The sequence below is a fragment of the Manacus vitellinus genome, unplaced genomic scaffold (assembly GCF_001715985.3).
Source record: "Manacus vitellinus isolate BGI_N305 unplaced genomic scaffold, ASM171598v3 scaffold_13_pilon, whole genome shotgun sequence".
Classification (NCBI taxonomy): Eukaryota; Metazoa; Chordata; class Aves; order Passeriformes; family Pipridae; genus Manacus; species Manacus vitellinus.
In genome coordinates, this window is record NW_021938999.1 from 18,198,517 (window position 1) to 18,219,811 (window position 21,295).

The 21,295-nt window shown below is 42.1% G+C and overlaps 1 protein-coding gene across 6 annotated transcripts in view; it reads left to right on the top strand.

Annotated features, from left to right (window-relative positions):
- Positions 1-21,295, top strand: part of USP6NL (USP6 N-terminal like) — a 116,575-nt gene that overhangs the window by 24,326 nt on the left and 70,954 nt on the right. Inside the window, exon 1 of one of the 6 annotated variants that reach the window (XR_003915593.1) lies at positions 21,096-21,288. The exons of 3 other annotated variants lie outside the window; for them this stretch is intronic. Coding sequence is in view for 2 of the 3 variants with exons in the window: in XM_029958113.1 (XP_029813973.1) it covers positions 21,231-21,288 (58 nt within the window). In the remaining variant the exon portion in view is untranslated. Of the gene's footprint in view, positions 1-21,095; positions 21,289-21,295 lie in introns of those variants that run through there. 2 more of the 6 variants (XM_029958113.1, XM_018068147.2) reach the window with 2 other exon arrangements.

Here is a 21,295-nt window from a genome sequence, read left to right on the forward strand (position 1 = left end):
CTTAACATTAAAAAAATTCAAACATTCCCAAGAAAACATTTACAAAAGATGCAAAATGCTGCCAGACTTGTGTGATGAATACTGTAATTTGAGTAGGCATTATTATTTTTTTTGCTTCACAGCATGCAACATCAGGCATCTGTTGTAGGTGAAGGGCTGTATTCTGCAGAAGTGACTCATTCTCATTGTTTTCAGTACATGGAAAAATGGGTTTGTAGAGGAGGAGTTGCTGGGAAGCCCCCTGTGAATGCAGGTGAATCCATTGGGATGTGGGGGATGATGTGTGGAGTGTTCACCAAAGTGTTACTAAACAGTGAAGGTTTAAACTCCCACTCCTCAGGTGCATCCTCTTCTTCCCCTTTAAAAAAGTGTTCATCAATTTATTGGGAGACAGATGTTGCAAAGGAACACAATGTATTGATGGTGTGTTTAATATGCAGTACCAAGTTTAAAACTTCTTTTTTAAGACTGAATGTCCTAAGCATATAACTGTTTTTATCAATAGTATATAAAGTTGTGGGGGAAAGGACTCCTCTGGCCTCCAGTTTTCCCAAGATATATTTTCAAACCAAGACCTAGAAACAGGGTGAAGAGCCAAGAGAGTGTCTCTTTGCATCCATCATTTCACACCAGAAGCTTGTTACAAGGTCTGTGGTAAGAAGAGCTACTGTGGAGAAGAAAATTCAATCCCTGCAGAAGAAATTCCTGCGAAATGCAGTTTAAAAGAACCCATTACTAACATTTCATGGATTAAAATGTGGATTTAATGGGATAATTGAGCAGCCTGCCAGACGTGCCGAGTCTAATTTTGCTTTTTACAGGCCAGAGTTTTTTTCATTGTGGCCATGACCTCTGCCACCAGTTAAATTAAATTTAATTTTCTGTATCATAAGAGGGTGATAAATAAGTGGTTGACAAGACTAAATCCTGCAAAGAGTGAGGCAGTGTGAGCATGAGTGGCCACCTCATGTCCCAGTGCAAGTCCTGTGGTGCTGGTTTTGTCTTCACTCTTTGGCTGTTGAGGCTGACAACAGAAAATCCTTTGGTAGCTTCGGGGTCTTCCTTAGTGATACAAGTGCAGGGAGCTAAACAGTAAGTTTAGAATGTCTCACTTTTCCATCCTGTTTTTTAATCTTGTGCTGTTTAAAAATTGAATTGTTTGAAGTTTAAGGAAAAAGGGCCCCATAACTGTGTTCCATAGTCTTCCAATTGCAGTGAAGCTGAGAGTGGAGAGTTTTTTGTCTGCTTTTTATGGGTTTTGTTTTTGGGAAAACCAGACCTTACCATATTTAGATAATACCAGGTCAGTTTAAAAAATGCCTCTAGTGCATTTATTGTCAAAGGGGTAACACTTTACATGCTCTAAGTCTGAAGGTGAATGTGAAGTAGTAAAGAAATTTTGAAGAGGTTGCCATTATTTTATTTCATAATACTTGAATTTCTTTTAATGAATTATGAAAGTCTGTCTTCTTTGGATAAAATTCTAACTTATGCCAGTATAAAATTCTCTTGATAAGCATTCTAATTCAAAGCCAGACATTCTACAGGAGCTGAAAGCTTTCTGAATTTTAAAAAATAGTTCAAATGTTACTTCTCCTAGAGAAGTCCATGTAGAGCACAAATCTATTATTTTCTTTTTTTTCATCCCTAAAATCCTGGTTGAAATCCAAGTTGTTTAAAATTAAAGAAATACTCATATTTACTTCTTTCCTCCCTCCCTCCTCTTACAGATGGTCACAGCAGAACTTAATTGGCAACATCACCTTGATGTTAGGATATAAAAAGAGATGATGTATTAAAATACTTCTGCCAGATGGGATAACTAAATTGAAATCACAGAAATAAAAAGGGATGCAGTGTTTCTGTGTGAGAGAAAGATGCCTGTAGAGAAACCTTTGGTTTGGTACTTTTTTTATGGATTGCAAGAGGAGGCCCATGTTTGGTCACTGCAGTATTTGGGCCTAGGAGGTGTGTAAAGGTTGGGCCAGCCAAGGATAACCAGGTTTTAACTCTCCAGCAATAGATAATGTGCAGTAACAAATCCAGCTGCTGATGCAGTTCCCACTTGGGAACTTACTGCCTGGATTCACAGTGCTGGAACCCTGGGTTTTGGACTTAGACTTGCCAAGAAATGGACAGTCTTTTTTGGCTTCTTTCTTTTGGCATGGACTAAGCTGATTAATTGCAAGATGGAGAAAACAAAATAAAGGCCCCACATCAAGCAGCCTTGGTATTTTCTTGTTCCCTTTGGTGAAAGTAGAGGAAAGGTATAATCAAATGTTTTCTCTTGAGGCAACTATGTCAGAAACTCTCTTCAGTCTCTTAATTTTTCTGTTTGTTACAAGCTCTTGCACAGGAGGCTGAGAATTTGTCTTTTATGGGAGGTTCCAGGGTTACCTGAATTTCTTTTTCATTTCTTCATATAATATTGTTATAATCCAGGTGGAGTATTTGAACTGGATTAGAAGTAAAGGTTTTTCTAGACCTGTCCTCAAATTACTTTTCTTAAAGGTAGCCTGGACAGAAGAGCCAGGTCAATAAAAATTAACAAGTTCTTCAGTGAGCTGCCAGCAGGGAGGTTGGGTTCTTTTTTCCATTTAATATGAAATTCTGCCCACAGCAGGCAAGATAATGTATTGTATTCTGCAGCTCCTCAGTACATGTACAGCTTCAATTCATTATTTACCATGGCTCAGTTTCTACCAATGGGACAGAATTTAACTGTATTTCAACAGGTTCTTCTGACATCTGTATTAAAGTTTCAGCTGTGTTTTCAGCAATAATTAATGCCAGCAGAAATGACTCCTCCTGCCTTGTTCTGCTGCTCACTTTGTCTCTTCATCCCAGTTCAAATCCCCAGAGAGCTTCACAAGCCTTTGTGCAGCCCTGTAGTGATTTGGGTTGGGAAGCTGTACCTCTAGTTCTTGTTGAGTTCCAGGATCCTGATTAACTGATGCAGTTGCTGCTGCACTTCCACAAAGGTTCATGTCAGCTCCAAGGAGGAGCCAGCAGTAGGATGTGAGTGAATCCATGGGGACAACTTTCCTTCAGTGGTGCTGATGCTGGTGGGAAGTGCTGCTGGGACTTCCTTCTGCAGGAGTGTGAGGGATCCACCTCAGGATGATCCAGACACGAGCAAGTAATAACACAGTTGGATCCCTGTAAAACTGGGCACACAGGGTAGGGTTTTTACCTAAAATACTCTTATTTCTGTGGCTGGCATTTGCTCTCTCTCACTTTAAGTAGTTAATACCTTTCATGGGGTGTACACACATTGTGGCTTTTCTGTTGCATTTCTTATCCTGACATTTTATTGCCTTTTTTACTTTATTTGAAATTTTATTTTTCTCATTTGTGTGCCGGCAGCTGCAGTGATTAGGAAAGGTCGTGGTGCTGCTTTGCCATATGTAGCTGTTAATGACTTCCTTAAGTGCCTGTTTATTTGGTTATTAGGTAGGTGGCATCATTTAACAGAGTACGTAGATGTTGTATCTTGGGAATTGATCTGTGGCATAACAAAATTAATACAGACAGCTTGAATCCATTTAGCTATAGAGGAACTACAGGAAAATGAAGTACTGCATGTTCTCCTTTTATGCAACAATGTTAGTCACCTGAAATGAGCCAGTCACAAGCAGGTAAGCACAGGAAAGGCAACTCATCTCCAGCTCCAGACTGTGATTTGTTATTCCAATAAGTGTTGGGGTTTTTTGGGAAGGTGTGACCCTAAACCTGTGAATCGTCAAGTGTAATATTCTCAATAATCTTGCAATACCATTTTAGCTTTCTTACTTGTGGCACCTGGGAAATGTGGGAGCTTAACATAAAACATTCCTGTAGATTTGAAAAAGAAGAGTAAGGAACAGTGCAGGGAAAAGCACAACAGGTTCACAGTGATGCTTCTGCTAGATGGGACAGAAATTCAGTTTGGTATAAATCTGCTCAGCTCTGTCTGCATCTGTGAAGCTGATCTGACTTGCTGTGTGTGGTGTGGGATTTTTTGTGTTGTCTTTTTTTTTTTTTATCCTGTAAACATGCACTGTAGTTGTTGTTTTCAGTCCGTGCAAGGACAGTCAAATGTGAAGTAAAAGTGATCTGCAAACCCCGGCCTGGTTTCACCACAACCCGAGGAACCTGGCAGCTGGGTGGAAGCAAGGTGACTTTACTGGGTTCCTTGAAAAAAGAGGACAGTTGGGGATTAATTCCAGTTTTTGCTGAACATTTGAGAAGGTTAATGGTTACGTGGTTTTGACCCTGAGCTGGTGGATGAGTAGATTTGGCTTTCTGGCTTCAGTGAGTGCAGCCCAGACAAGGATTCTGTTCTGCCCGGGGCATTTGCCCACTGTGTTTGCAACAGAGCCAGAGCTGAACGTGGCAATAAGATGTGTGTCCTGTGCCTTGCCTTCTGTAGCAGCTCTTGTACTTCTTCACCCTGTGAATTTTACAGCTGGCAGCCCAGACATTGTAGTTTTGGTTTGGAGACTTTTTGGGGAAAGGCCAAGAAGCTCTGTCTGAAGGACCTAGAAAAACAAACCTCATTCTGTGTCTTGCATTTTTGTAGTTCAGGTGCACATATTTTTCTGACTTAGATTTTGGTGAGATGGCATTTGTGCATATGCTATTTGCAAGCATGTACAACTTTTTTCTTCTTGTTGACCCTCAAAGTGTAATTCTGATGTTATTTGACACAACAAAGTACATTCCTTTTCTTTAAGAAAAACCTGTGCCTTTGAGATGTGCACATTTAAGGAATGAGGGATCAACTGATTTTTTTTTTTACGCCTTAAATTGTTAAGTTTCCAGTATTTTATCCTCATACTTATGAAATCTGGAATTTAATGTTAAATTTGAATGCTAGCCTCAGTGTTTTGGTTGTGAAGTTGTGAAGCTTGTACAGAATTTATTTAATACAGCTTGAAAAGGTGATGGTTTTGCTTGTTAAATTGGACTGGATAGGATTAAGCAAGAGTGTGGAGATAAATGCTAAAAAGTTTGTATTTTTCTTTTCAATTACTTAAAATGTGGTGAATATTTCCAATTGACAGGGTCCCAGCTGGACATTGTCTACAACAGATAATTACAGCACTTGGGTGGCTTAGCCAGTGCTTTGGTGTATGTTGGCATTTCACAACTTCCCTGGATATCTTAGCTGGCTTCTCCAAGCATTTGTGTCCTGTTGAGCTTCTAGATCTTTTGGTATAGCTTGTAAGGAAACCATCCAGACTTCTCCAATCAGCTAACACAGCCAAGTTTTTTAGTTAATCCTGTCTAACAGCAAATAAAAATACTGGTTTCTCGGTGGATTAGATTCTCCTGTTTCATCCTTCTGGTTTTAAGTCCAGGCAGTTTCTTCTAAAGGAAATTATCTGTCAGCATTAGTATTAAGCTATCCATAAAAATGTTAATTTGAACCAAATTCCAGATCAAACAGAAAACTTAATTCATGTCAGTTAATTAAATTCTTGGTGGAAATGAGAAAATAAGTACACAGATGCCTGAGACTGCTGCTGTCTCTTTGCTAATAAAGCAGCTAACGAAGCATTTTTAGCTGTACCTGGAGGGGGCAGGTCCTTGGTGGGAATGATTTCCTCAAGGAACAAATCCTACTACCTTGTGCATCGTGTCCCAGGTGATGCAGGTTTTTTTTCCTAATGTTTTCTGCATCATTATTACATGGCAACACACTCCAACAAAGAAAAGGATTAGATGTGCAGACACTTGACTGCAGATGCTTCTCTCTGGGAGAAGAGCCCAGAACCAGTGTCAGGCTGTGGTGCTGAAGGGGATATCAATTTTGGAACCTGCCAGCCCCGAGGGCTCCATGTGTGCATGTGGGCTGTGGGGTACAATGGGTCTGGGCTGAGTGGCCTCAGCTCCTCTGAAGACTTTTGGGGGTTTTGTAGCTTTAAAGCCAGGTGTCATCTTGGTTCACACAGCTGACTCAGCCACATGTCCTTGGGCAGTGAAAGTTGTGTGCAGAAGTTGATATTTCTCTCTGTGTGTGGTGGTTGGTTTTGTTGTTTGTTTGGTTTGGTGTTTTTGCAAACAGTAATTTTTTGTGTGGCACTGTTGTGCTTTCAGCACTTATCACAATCCAGATGCTCCATTTCTGTGGCACATTAGCAGCCTTTTTGGGACTATTATAGTGTAATGCAGATATTAATGAAGTGTAATGGGACTGGAATGAAAAGAAATCTCTTGATTTCCTCTTGGTTTAATTCATCATTGAAAAATAGGTTTCTACTTAAGAGTCTAAAAATCAAATGTCCTTTTCTCAGCATTCCTGTTAACAGTGGTGTAAGTGATGGCTGTGCCTTCCTCTCCTTCCACCAGTGCAGGAACCAGTTCTGTCCAAATGTGGAATGTTCAAATGGAACCTTTCTGCCCTTTGTTTCTCCAGAAGCAAGTAGCAAAGGCCTGTGAGCTGTGGGTAAATCAGGTTGCACAAAACTTTCTGCATTTATTGACTGGCAAATATTTTTATTCCCTGGAAACTGAAGTGGGAAAATGGTTGTTTTTTCTTTTCCTTGTTTTTAGATGAGACATTTTTCTTTTGAGATTTAGCTAATATGCCAGGCAAGACAAATGTGCAAACATTTGGAGGGTGAATAGGCAGGTTTCACCATATCTGCTGGTCTATACTATGTGCTAGTTTTTCCCCCAAAATATTTTGACTAAAGGCATTCTCCAGTCCATTTCTTATCTCCCATGAGTCAGGAGTATCTTGCAGAGGTTAAGGCTAAGTTTCAGGCTTGTTTTTTTAGAAATAGATCCTTCAAAATTCTAATTTTTAATAATTTTAGTTCACTGATTCCCGTCACAGGATGCAAGTGCAGCTTTTGTTGCTAAACCTCGTTTTTGAGAGGGAAATAGCAATAGTCTGAAGGACATGGTTATAGTGCAGTTCACAGGTCTCAACTGGAATGTGAGAAGTTGCCTTGATCTGAGACTTCCTCTTGCTGATAGAAAAGGAAATACTGTTTGTGCTAATGAAGGGACTTCAGTAACGTGAATATGCTGTGATCTTTCCTAGAGAAATATTTTCTGTTTCATTTAAAGTCACGTTGTTTGGATTAGTGGAACAATCCTTCATCATTTTCAAGTGCTGGGTGTTTCTGGGATGCTTCCAGGGCTCCCCAGTGTGCTCTTTACTGCTGAGCTCAGGCGTTGCACTTTGCTGTGTGGTGGATAAATGGCTGCACCGTTGCTCTGTGTCCTAATTTTTCTCCTTCTATAAAGAAAAAACCTGACTAATCCTTTCCTTTTTCTGACGACAGCTGTACATTGAAAGGACTTCAACACGTTTTGTAAAATTTCCCCATCTATGCTGCAGCTGCACCAAGTCTTGAAGCCACTATGTCACATCGCTGGGTAAAAGAAAATGTTGTGTTCAGACTGTGGTGTGGAGCACACCCTGCACCAGTCAGAGACACACAGATCAATAAAAATGTTTTTGTCAATTTTCTGCTGTAAATTAGTACCCTCGTTAGGTTTTAAAATATGTGGGATGAGTGCTACTCTAGAGCTTGCCAAATCTGTAGATGAAAGAGAAAATAAGCTACCCAGACTCCAATTCCCATTACTATTTAGTTTATAGGCGTTGGAATGACCTTCTAATCTGTGCAGTGATAATTGCCTGTTTTACATAATGTGTAAAGCTTCACAGAAGACTATTTGTAGTGATGGAACATGTATTAAAAATCATTGTCTGGTAACTAATAAGAATGTAAAGCCATTCTATAACTAGTGCAGATAAGCTCTGAAGGGAAGAATGAGCAAACACATTTAACACAAATCAAAGGACAACTGCACTGAGGGAGATGTGTGGCAAGGAGTGTGGCACTGCAGGAGAGAGGAAAGCTGGGAGTCCAACATCCCTCTGTGTTTGGGCAGTTCTTCCAGGTCTAGCTCAAACCTCAGCCTTATTCTTTGGGCACAACATAACTTGGAGGTAGGAGTGTGTCTCACAGATAGTTGAACCTGGAAGGATTCCAGTTTTGCATTCTTCCAAGCCACTTCCCAGCACAAACTGGAGAACAGTAAATAGAGATGATCTGGAGCTTTGCTCCAAAGCGCTCTTCCAATTTAGACTAAAATGCTATTTAGAGAATTGCATGGAACATCAGCAGTCTTCTACCCCAGATTTGTGATCTGGACATTGGATAGAATATCCTAATGAGGCTTTTCTTGGGAATAAGTGGAATTTCTGGTAGGGTTGATATGTCAGGGGCAGAAAGGGGATCAAGAGATTATGCATTGAAGATTATGTATTGAAGACTGACATTTATGACCTGGGTTTGTATATGCTCTGCCTCTCGAGATTAAATGCTGAATTAATGGGAAGGTTTCTGTCTGGCCCCTGTATTGGGCTTCCATGGCCAGGTTTTGGTAGCCAGGGCTGCAGACCTGGCCTGTGTCAGAACAGGTCAGGGGGCTGTCTCCTGTGCTGGACGCAGCCAGATCCAGCCTGCTCCAGAACAGACCCATCCTTGGCCAAAGCTGAGCTCATCAGTGAAGCTGGTGGCACCTCCTGGGATAAGATATTTAAGCAAGGATAAAAACCACAGCACAGCAGTTGTGAGAGAGGAGAACGAGAAAAATGTGTGGGAGTCAACTCTGCAGACCCCAAGGTCAGTGGAGGAGGAGGAGGAGGAGGTGCTCCAGGCCCCAGAGCAGAGATTCTTTGGCAGCCTTTGGAGAAGACCATGGTGAGGCAGCTGTCCCCCTGCAGAACATGGAGGGAGCAGAGATCCACCAGGAGCCTGTGGAGTCCCCCCTGCTGAGCAGATGGATGTGCCCTGAAGGGAGCTGCAGCCTGTGGAGAGCCCGTGCTGGAGCAGCTCCTGGTCCCCGCAGAGGAGCCCACACAGGAGCAGGTTTTCTGGAACAGCAGCTGGTGGGAAGGGCCCACACTGGAACAGTCTGGGAAGGACTTTGTCCTGTGGGAGGGACCCCATGCTGGAGCAGGGGAAGAGTGTGAGGAGGAAGGAGCAGCAAAGACCAGTTGCTATGGACTGACTGCAAGTCCCATTGCCCATCCCCCTGTGCCAGGGTGGGGAGAACACAGAAGGATTGGGATCAAAGGAATGAAGTTGAGCCTGGGAAGAATGCTGTGTTTCTCCCCATCTTATACTATTTTTAGCTGCCAGTAAATTAATTTCCCCAAGCCAAGTCTGTTTTGCTCATGAGAGTGATTGCTAAGTGAACTCCCTGACTATTTTGATCCATGAGCTTTTCTTTTTCCCTCTGTCCTGTTGAGGAGGAAGAGTGAGAGCAGCTTGGTGGGCACCTGGCACTCGGATAAGGATCAACTCATTACAGCAACGCTGAGGATGTGGCAGAGAGAAACTTTGCAGGCCTGTGTTCCTCTGGGTTCTCCCCAGTCCCAGTTCCCCTCAACTGCTGGGGATGTTGTGATGGCAGTGGGAGTGCTTTCAGCAGTTTGCCTTTTCCCCTGCTGGATTGCAGGGCACTCACATGATCCTGTTCACCAGCCCTGCCCACAGCAGTCACTCCAGCAGAGCTGGAGACAAAGAGCAGTGACAAGAGCTGTAAATCCAGGACTGGATGTCTGAGTGACGTCCTCCTACATTTCCCTTTACACCCTCTTAATATACTACTGGATAAAATCTGTGCTAAAAAACAATTAAACATTTAATAAGCTTCTTAACATTTTTCAGCTACCGATGTTTATTAATTGGTTTTGAAACACTATTTATTGGTATGACAGTGGATTTTTTCGGCAATTTCAGGTGGTAAGTGTTAAAACTACTAAAGTCATTGCTACCATTAGGAAACCTCAACATATCTCTCTTGCATCCTATCTACAGAAATGGCATGATAGGAGAAGCTTGGAGAAAAGATAATTGAATTAGGGTTAATGGGAATACACTTGAATGTGAGGGGGTTGCAGGGGGCAGGTGGATGAGGGGGACACAACATTTATTTGATGTATCTGAATGATTCCTGTTGCTGTAGAATTGTTAGTTAATAGTGATTTGGTTTGAGGTTTGTTTATTTAACTAAGCTGCCTTTCTAGGCAATTTCTGATTGCTTTTTAATTTAAAACAACTTTTCTGCATTATTTTGTATTTCTCGTCTCCAACCTATTTTTGCCTGCTTTTTATCTGTCATGCAGCTTTCATCACTTGAGTTCACAGACTTCTGGTTAGCAGGAAAACAGTTGCTTCCAATTAAAAACTAAAAAAAAAACCAACTTACAGATTCATATTTGGAAATAATTTATTTTAATACAAAGATGTTACAAAACTGCTGTAACATGAAAACTGTTTCATTTCTTTTATTATTTTGAATGATTATTTTTTTTCCTCCACAATTAAAAAAACTGCAGATGAGTTTGTGTCCCAACCTGGGAAACAAAACTGGGAAACAAACTTCTTCATTCTGAGACAAACATGAGCAGTCCTTTAATTAAAATTTGGTCTAATTCCTGCGGTCCCACATGAAAGGGACCTGTTGGGGATTCTATTTATATGAACTTAGAAGCTCGAACTTGAAATTCTGACGTATAAATGATATATCAGGGAACTGCCTGGTGTTGGGGTAGTAATGACATTCCAGTTTCACTGAGAAATAGTTACTTCTGAGCTCTAGGAATAAGAAATTTGCCTTGTTTGCCCTGAAGTGGCCACATCGTTGTATGTGGCAGTCAGGCCATGGCAGGAGGTTATAAATGTGCCAGTTCCCTGTCTGTCTGGAATCCCTGGGGATTAACTTGGAGCTACCCAAAAGGCAGCTCTCATGTTTTTAAAATGAAGCTAATTTAAGGTCACCTTACTTGTGTTCCTTTCGTGCTGATAAGTTTTCTCACAAGTCTCAGTTGTGTGGGCTTTGGGGAACTACTGTGCTTTTCTCTTTGTTTATGGGGGTTGTTTTTTTAGTTATTTGGGAAGTTATAGTTCACTAGACCCCTTCCCACTAACTCATGCTGTAGCCTATTCTTATCCAATTGCTTCTGTTTCTTTTTCATCTTTCTAAGCATGTTGTGCAGTTGTTTTGCATTCCTGTTTTGCCTTTTTGACTTTTCCCTTAGGCTTTTGACGTTTTATTTTTTATTTTTACATTTCAGCATTGTCTGTCTATCCAGAGGGATAGAAAGTAGTGCTGATCTCATGTCTGGGTACAAGGCAGTGAGAAAATTGCTACTCAAACCTGATGGAATTAGTTCTGCAACAAGGTAGTAAAAACTTAGAGCAGCTCAATAATTATTTTAAGTTATTTAATTTAATATTTGGGTTTCTTACTTGTGGTTTTGTGCATTAAAATACCTATGATGAAAGATAGTTTTAAAATCCCTCTCTGTTGGCTTGAAGTCCCTTACCCCTTACTGATGATGACCCCTACATGCTTTAACTTGACAGCTTATTATATTCTGGAAGTTTTTTACATCATGTTCTTAAAATATCATTCCTTAAATAAAACATCACGCTTCTCCTCACCTCCCCCCCCTTTCTGTATCCACTTTTCATATTGTTTGCATTTGTCCTGTCATTATGTCTGTCTTGTAAATTCTCTCTCTTCTGCTTTTCTAGTGCCAGGAGGTGTTAGGTTACCCGAGAACAATTCTCCGGGTCACTGCCCGGGCAGGGTGTTGAGGGGCAGGGGAAAGGTTGCAGTGTCTGAGCTGAGCCACAGCCTGGGCTGTACCTGGAGTTCTGACTGAGTGTTCCAGCCCCACCTGCATCCACAGCACCCAAACAGATCTGCACCATCAAACAGCAGCAGCCCTTCATCACATTCCCGCTAAAGATTTTTGATTTAGTGAAGCCTGATCAGCTGAGTCGCAAATCCCTGTATTTGTCTTGTGCTTTCACTTAGAATCCTGTGTGTTTATCTGAAAAAAGGGTCTTAGTCTGTGTTAGAGGTGATTCAGTGAAACACCACCCAGGCTCAACTGCACCTGAAGAGTAATGGCTGTTTGTGAGGGTGTTTTAATGGAGGGGGAACTTCCCCGGGGCGTGCAGCTGACTCATTGCTCAGAGAATCCTGTCGATAATGACTCTGAGGTGGCCTGAATGTTACCCTGGGATTGAACAGCCTCTTGTGCCTCAGGTACAAAGTACTCTCTGTAGCTTTTCTTTTCCTACGTGTTTATAGCACCCGTTATCACAATGGTGTGAGCTGTTTGTTCCTGTTGTCAGTTTTTAGGTTTCATGCTCTTCCCAAACAGTGGGTGTTGGCAAATAAAGAGTACGTGTGAGTAATTTTATAGTGTTCAATGGTTACACCCCTGGATTTTCACACACCAGGGAAGAAAGTGAGGTAGGGAAGGAGAAAAGCAGTGAGCAGGATTTCTAGACTAAGTACATGAAGTTTGCACTGATGACTAACACACCCCAAGAGCTGGTAAAATAAATTTAAGTTGAAAATTATCTGTGCTTCTTCTTCCAGCCTTAAGGGAGTCTGAGTTGTTTATGAATTCTCTCAAAAACTTGCTGTCATAACAAGTTGTTTGTTGTTAAATTAACTGGTTTCAGAAAACTCAGACAGGAGAAATATTTGGTATTTTCCCCTCACATTTAGACTTCTGCGTTGGCAGATGACAACTGTACTGCTGAAGAGGGAAGAGTTGATGAAAGGCTTTTCATCAAGTTTGAAGCCCCTGGAGTAATAACTCCTAATCCTTCCAAAGTGCTGTAACTGAAGGAAATTTTATGATGTTCATCCTCTTCATTTCCTCTGCTATTGCCAGACCTCCTGGGAACACCTTTGCAGAGATGGTGCCTTAGTTTTACTGCATTACAGTTCCTTGTTTCAAGGAGATGCTTTGGCTTTGTTTGTAGTAACATCAGAAATGCACAGCTGGGATTTCAATGTGTACTGAAGGAATGTTTTGGTGGTAAGAGGGAACCACAATTCATAACCAAGATGTTTTTCCCTTGCAAGTCATTTTGGGTTCATCTTCACTGACGAAAATTTCAGGTTTGAATTTGCTGAACTTTCATGTGAAGTCGATGAATTTCAGAGTGAGTGGGAAGGTTTCCTGTCTGACACTGTGGCTACATCTCCAGGTCAAAAGGAGGTTTTAAAAGCAGTTTAGGCAGACCAAGAGCTTTGACCTGTATGTGCAGCTGCTGGTGGTACTCAGGGCTCAAAGCCATTCTCTTGTGAAGAGTTCTGATGTTTGGTTGATGCCTGGAACCGGTGAGCCCTGTCACTGCTGGTCTGTCCAGGCTGCACAAATGAGAAGTTGAACCCTCCCCAAAGTGCTGAATCCCCAAACTGCCTGTGTGTCCCAGTGCACTCACGGGGTGGGTGCGGGTTTGTCTCAGCTGGGGCCTCCCCGAGCACAGACTGTTGTTGCTGTTCCCGCTCCCTCCTGGAGGGCGCAGCTCCTGCCCGCCCTTGGGGAGGGTTCTGCACTGAGCCTGCTTTTCCCAGGATACAGGATGCTCCCTGCCAGATGCTGCTCCACAGCCTCAACCAAGGCTTGACTCATCCTGTGGATTTTGATACTGTAAGGGATATGGAATTTGCAGAGTTGGACAGGGATCTTTTTTGAATGAAATAGGTTATTAGGATGGACTGAAATGTGTAAAAGGGTTTATTTGTGTGTTATCCTAGAGCTAACCCTTGTAACTTGGAATAGGTGTTGCCAAAGTATTATAGTGTTTGCATTAGATGAAGTAGACATTTTCTGTGTACTGAGTTCAGAATTGCTTTTTAGCCATTTCTGTTGAGATATGAGAGTCTGATAAATGGTCAGATTTTTCTGGGTTATGGATGGTTTGCTTTTTTTTTTTTTATTTTTTTAAACAGACTGTACTGGTTACAAAGTGGATCTTCATTAGTAGGTTTAGTGCATTATTGACTTCAGCATTAAGAAATAAATGGATTTTTTGCTTGGTGCCTGTGCACCAGGCTTAGACTAAAATTAACCTCGTGTTTGTCTTGCAACAGAAAACTTGTTAAGGTGTTTGCAATGTGTGTTTGTAGCTCTTCATTTTGCATCAGTACTTAAATAAAAGTACTGATTTTGAGCATTGAGTAGCATTGAAAACGTGACAGTGGGTTTGTGCTACTGAGGTACCTCAGCGTTTATCTTCCTCTCAGCCAGTCAAGGGAAGTGTTAGTGACACGTCTGTTAATGGACTGATTACTAAAGTAATTGTTTCCATGCACCAGCAGAATACATTAAGAATTATTGTCTTAAGTGACTGCCAGATATTTGTAAAACATTTTCAGAATGAGCCAAATGGTGCCTCTCACTGTGATCTCATACTTGAAGGAGACTTATGACCTCTTTGGAACATTCTGTTCTGATCAACCTGTGTTATCTTTTAAAATCAACTGTTCAAACAAACGGCTTTTCATTTTTGTTTTGTGGTTCTGTATTACTACAGCTTTGTGCCTGACCTCAGTGGTACTGGTACCTCACGTTATCTGTGCTTAAATGCCAGACTGTCCTGAGGTGTGGGGATGAATTAAATCTAAAAACTAATTTGATGTTATGTTTAGCAAAAACTGATTGAAATAAAGGTGGTGATATAACTTAGGCAGAAGGTTTGTGTTACTGGTCCAATGTTCTGTGGATAAACTACCACAAAGTTTGAGGGATTGATCTTTTTTCCTTTGGATTATTTTAACCAAACTCTGAAGTTGTTTTATATTGATAAAGGTTTTAGCTGATGCAAACTAGATGGAGGCAAACAAATTAGTACTGCTATTGCTAATTACCAGTGTGAATGTAACTGGATTGGGATTTGGTGGGTATGGCTTTGGGATTTACTGCAGCCCCTCTGCTGTGCTTTCCCTTGGCTTCAGGCTGGGACCCAGACACGGACAGCCCTGGAGGCCCTAATTCCTGCTTGGTGTGGGAAATGCTGTGGCTGTTTACTTTGGTTTGTTTACCAGCCCTCAGTCAGTGCAACTGAAAACAACAGAACCTTCTTGTCTATCACCAACTTCCTTTTCTCGTAGCAAGGATGAAGAAACTTCCCCAGTTCTGCTGCCGTTCAACAAACTTGTTTACCCTTCCTCTTGTTGTCTTTTACTCCCCCAGCGCTTCCTAGAACCTTTATAAACATAAAAACCATGGATCTAGTGCATGGATGACACTTAAAATGATTTCAAATGTTCAGAGGGGATTTCAGTATTTTCCCCCTGTCCCAAATGCCATTTTAGTTTTTAATTGAGTGACAGATATTAGAGGGAGCTGATGACTCAGGTTTTTTCAGAGCAGCCCCGTGCTGTGTAGACACGACTGATATTACAAGCAGGCAGGGGTCTAAATTTGCCTTGATGTCTTTCTGTGGGCTTAGTGAAACTTATCCTGGTCACCAAGAGAAGGTTTAGTGTCATGGGAGCTTCGTGGTGCCATTCAGACTTTTCATAGGATTTGCTCAGAGGATCCTATTTGTACTTAGGGTATTACTGCAGTTAAAATGTTTATCTGCTCAAAGATGAATAGCTCAGAGACAGCCATTGAAGAAAGCTGTTCAGCTATGGTGAGCAGAGCTGTAGTGTGTAACTCAGTACTTTTATTTTTGTGGAAACACTTTAAATATGTTAAGATTATAGTTAAAGTTGAATAGAGAAGGGCCTCGCAGCTCCTCTGTGACTTGTGATGGTTTGTTCAGTGTATCCGAAGGTAGATGGAGGGATGGCTGAGATTTATACTCTCTGGCATGGATCCCAAGAGCCTGTCCAGCAGCCCGGAGTAACTACAGTGACATGCTTTTGCTGGAATAAAGCAAGAAATGCTTTTTCATCCTGCCGGAATTTTAGCAATATTTAAGATTTTATTTTCCTGTTGTGTGTGTGTTGAGGTGAAACTGAGTTTATGGAAATAAATCCTGCCATGCGGAGGCTGTGCCCAGAGAGGCAGAGCAGGGGCACTCAGGCTGAAGTGTGGACAGGGGCTCAGGCTGCTTTTTTGGGGGAAGGAGCAGCTCCTGTGCACTCCGTGCTGTCTCTTCAGGAGAATGCAGAAATTTCAGAGGCTGGCAGTGCATGTGCAGCTGGTGAGTAAAGGCTGGTGCTATCAGTGGCTGCTCATCCGCTGCTTGTTTGCAAACGCTTCCTTTTCCGTCTCACGGAAGGGCCGGCGAGCTTTCGTTTGGGCTCAGCCTCAGGTCGGGCTCGGCTCAGGTCGGGCTCAGCCTCCGGCTCAGCCGCAGCTCAGCTCAGGTCGGGCTCAGCTCAGGTCGGGCTCAGCCGCAGGCTCAGCTGGGCTCAGCCGCAGGTCGGGCTCAGGTCGGGCTCAGGTCGGGCTCAGCCGCAGGGTCGGGCTCAGCCGCAGGTCGGGCTCAGCCGCAGGTCATCGCGGAGGGCGCGGGGCAGGCCGGGGGGAGCCGCTCCTCCTTCCCCGCGATGCTCTTCAAGTTCTGCTCCTGCCACCTCGGGTCAGTGCTGGTGTTTTCTGAGCTGGCTTGGAGCTCTTTAGTCTTATGAACTGGCAGAATGGCGTCTGTTACAAAAACAAACCCTCCTTTTCTTCCTGTTGTAATCAGTTAAATTGGCTGTGTAATTAAATGATGAGCTGGACTGCGGGCATGGCAGTGTATTCAAAGATTGGCTGTGTAGAGGAGCAAACCTCTTTGTTTTAGCCAGTAAATGATATAGATGAATATCAATATAGATGAAATTTTGTTAACTGGGGAACTTTTGTAATTTCTCTGGCCCTACAGAAGAAATAAAACAACTTCCTCAAAAACGAAGACCCCGTTTTAAAAGTTTCTTCCAGAGCCTGTATGAGCATTGTTTTGGTGATGCTTTAAGGTTTCACATCATTAATACTAAATTTTAAAATATAATTATTGTTTGGTTCATTAATTTTGACTAATGCTGAGATAAAAATGAATAATCAGGAGACAACATAATTAGTGCAGTGTGGCAACTGACTACTTGATTATGAGTCTGTTAATGTGGGAAGTATAGCTCTTGCTATGAAATGTTCTGCTTTTTGTCAGGATCTAAAATATTAGAACCATTTTACTCTTTAAATTGATACTGCAAATTGCAGTGCTGTGAAAACATACACATTCTACCACTAATGAAAATGTTCAAAACAGGAAATCTGAAATTATGTTTGAAAGTAATGTCAAAATTTCAGAGAATATTTTTAATGTTCTTTTGATTTATGTTGCTGGAAAAAAAAAGTGATTTTTTTTTGTCATCCTGATGTATGGCATTGGGAAAATGAAGAGGAAATTTATTGCAGGGAATGGTTGTGTTCAATCTTGCTGAAAGATTGTTTTGCCTGTATGTTTAGTAGCCTGTCACAGTTAAAAGAAGTATGAGCGTCCTCAGTGTGCAGAAGGGATATTTTAGTTTTCAAAAGCCTCTGGGAACTGCAGACATAATATACTTTTAAAGTACAAGGGATCAAAAAAAATGGCATTTTCAGCTGAATTTGCTTATAAAATCATACCTGAAAAAACACTGGTATGAAAGAATGACTCGACTTGTATTAGGTTGAGGGTAAAATTCCTGTAATCTTCCTGCTTTTTATCTGTCAGTACTGCTTCTGATGAGGTTAAGTGTCTGATCTTACCATATAATGCAGCAGCTGATTTGCAGCATATTTTATTAAGACATTAATTATAAAGGCTGGGACTAGTGCTGGGAAAGGTCATGGATTGCAGGGGAGTGTGGGAGTAATGCTCATGGGCTGTAGATGAAGCAGATTATATGTTACAGCAGGATCAGTTCTGGCCACAGTAGGAGTTCCAGGAAATTTAATCTTTGGTGGAAGACCATGAAATAATTTCCATGTAGCAGAAACCCTCCTGTGTTTTCCCATGAAGGCTGGATCTTTGTCTCTCCATCGCTGCTGGGTTCTCAGGTGTTGCAGGAACAGCACTGGCTGTGTCTCCTGGAACTGTGGGATGCAGATCTGCTCCCATCACCACTGGAACTGTTCAGAGGGCTGGAATGACTGAGCTCAGCAGAATATTTGCATCTCCTGACAGATGAAATGTGTAGGTGAGGGACCACTGCACTGGGGCCAGAACAGCTCTTTGACAGCAGTGAGGCAAACCAGCAGTGAACTAATGAAAAGGCCGGGTGCCAACTGCACCCTTGGGAAGAGGAGAACAAAGGATGACTTAGGCTTAGACAGAAGACATTAGGTAGTTGTTGCACAAGTCAGACCAGTCTTAACATACTGGCAAGCCCCAAATTATACCCAGCCCAAGTTTTTACATTGAAGTCTAAGAAGAGCTGCCATAAATGTTTTTTTTGGGTTATGTTGACAGAGTCACGGGCAGGAGGGTGAGTTGGGTATTGTTTTTTTTTCTCCTTTTCTTTCAAGAAAGCAGCATTGTTCAGAATTGGGCTTACTCTTTTCAGTCTAGCTTGTTGCAAATTGGCAATTATGGTTTCTTCTGGCTTTGCAACTGATTATGTTAACCTTCAGCAAATTAATTATCTTCTGGCTCATGACTGCACACACAACACTTTGTAAAATGGAATTACAGTAGAACACTGCCAGATCTTGTCACTCCACTTTGTAACCCGTGTGGTGACATTCATAAGGCTCAGTAGTGAGGTGATGACATGAGCATTCCAACTGGAGCTTCCAGCTGGTGAGTTGTAGGCAGAGCTGATGGAGATGATTCAATTTTCAGGTGTACTTATTTATGTGAAACACACAGAAAAACAAATTACAAATTAGGACTAAGTAAATGGACAAGTTGTATTCTATTAGATTATGTTCTCTTTCTGGTTTTTTGCTAGTTTATTCTGAGTTTTTTTTTCTTTCAGTGCTCTATTAACTAATATGTATCAGTAAGGCTCTGTTACTAAAAATAGTGATAGACATGTTGCAGTAACTGATTAATATTGGTAGAATTCCTTCAAGTCCTTTCTTAATTGCTGCTTTAAAGTGAGATAGTTTGGGTAGTTGATTTAAATTCTCTGCAATATATAGGCTACTAAATTCTCATTTCTTGTTTGGACACAGGTTTCTTCTGTGGAATATTGCTTAGCAGGGCTGCCTTGCTTGCCCTGCTCTTGCTTTGAGTCCTTTGGGGATCACTTTAAAATTGCTTTGAGGGAGTTTTCAGTAGCAGTTAATTCTAATTTCCAAAGTGACCATTTTCCACTGGTGACTGTGCAGCGTCTCAAAGGGGATGTTGCAAAACTGCAGGTGTTCTGCCATAGTGAAACTCGATTTTTTCACTAAGAGGAGAGTGCAGTCATCTTCAGAAGAGTTAAATCTTTACTTTCATTTCTTTCACCCATTACTCATGCTGTAAAACTACAATAGGGTCTACTCTGAAGAAATGCTGATGAATGGGGGGAGGGTGCACGTATTTTGCTGTTGGAATAGGGTTTTTTGATGCAGAGCATAGTGCAATATATTGATTTTACAAATAGCTTTGCCTTTTTTCTTTTTTTCCCTTTGGAAGAGAGAAAAAAATTCAGTTAAGCCAAAATCTTTCCTCTGTGTTAAGTCTACTTGGAAACACCCACAAAAATAGACATGCTAAACTTAAGAGATGTCAAAGAAGTGTCAGTATATACAGGTCTAGTGTAACTACAGTGTGTGTGTGTGTATAGATATATACAGATATATATATATATATCTGTAATATGGCTTATTGCTGCCTGGGGGAACGTGTGGTAGAAGAGCACCAGTGATGTTAAAAAGCAGGTTGTTTTCAAGTGGTGAAGGTGTCTGTCAGAGGGTTAACCTGGAACAAGTGCTTGTGTTCATGGAGTGGGAGTTCTTTTCATCCTGACCACAAATACCCTCTCAGGTAAAAAACCAGAAAGTATCTGGTTTTATAAAACCAGTTGAGTAGTTCTGCTGTGAGCAAAGTGGAAGATTATTTCGGTATAGCAAGGGATTGCTGCTGTGGGCATGGGGATGTCAGCACTTAAAGACTGCTTTTGAGGGAAGTGTGCCTAGTGTTGGATATGGCACTGGCTTAGTCTAAACTCCCACTGAGACCAGAGACTAAACTACTGACACCTGGGTTTGGGTGGGATCCATGAGCAGCAATCAGTGGTAAAGACAAAGGAGCTGCTGCTCATTTCCAGGCTCGGTGCTCAGCCAGGCGATGTGGGGAGGAAGGTTAAAACAATTGAAGGAACTTAATTTTTTTTTCAGTCTCTGGGGGGAAAAGAACAGTTTGACACACTTGATCAGATCTGTCCTGTGTTCCTGGCATTTTAACACTTCTCAGAGCACAAGAAAACCACAGAATGGTTGAGGTTGGAAGGGACCTCTGGAGGTCATCTGGTCCGTCCCACTGCTCGCAGAGCTGGTTGCCCAGGATCATGTCCAGGTGGCTTGTGACCATCTCCAAGGATGGAGACCCTGTAGCATCCCAGGGGAACCTGTGCCAGTCCCACTGACCATCTCTCAGTTGGCTTCACAAGCAGCTGGAAGCCCACCCAAGTCTTCCACGCTGGGTCTGGCAGGGTGTGTGCCCCGACTTGCTCAGGCTGAGCAATGGAATTGGCTGGCTCCTGGCTGAGGGCAGCAAACCCCAGCTGACTGGTTGTGGGAGAGAGATGTGTGAGGGCTAAAATCTGTGCAGGAGAATGGCTTCATGTGTGCCTGTCCTGGAATATTTGGCATGGAGATCTGTTTTCCAGGTTTTCAGGATGCAGATGAATTCTACCGGTTTTAAATCTTGAATTTTTGTTCTTTTAGCAACAAAAATGTTCTTGTCAAATTCTGCCACACCAGGTATTTCAGGTCCCCAAGATATCCTGAACAATGAAGGAGTTTAGAGCAGAAAATATGTAAAATCTCCATTCTGCCCTCAGGGAATGCCAAACAGTTACAGAAATTGAAACTATTTTAGAGTTACTCCATTTCATAATTTCTTAGGTAATAAGCCAGAAATAGGGTACTTAAGGCCCCATTTCTAGTAAGTCTTTTCAGTGAGATGCTGTTCCTGCAGCGCTGGGTAAATACCAGTAAGAATTCTTAGCCGAGAGTGTCACAGGAGCCGCGGCCTCTGAGGCTGTTTGTTCAAATCCCTTTGTTTATTATGAGCTGGAATGCGGGGCTGTGGGCTGGGGTGGGGAACACCAGCGTGGTGCCTGCCTGACACTTCCATTAACAAATGGCAGCTTTGTTTGAGGAGCTGCAGCTCCTGGAGCTGTGGAGGGGCCGTGTCTGGAAAAAGGAGCACGTGTCAAGTGGCTCAGTTGTGCGGAGCAAGTGCTGCGAGTGGAGGAGGAGAACTTTCCCCTGGTCGTTTTTGGTAAACTAATTTAGAATATGGTCTAGAAACAAACAGGTTTGCTTCATGAAGACTAAAACAGAGCTCTACAAGGACTGGGAAGAAAACGACAATCTAAAGACTGGTAAAGC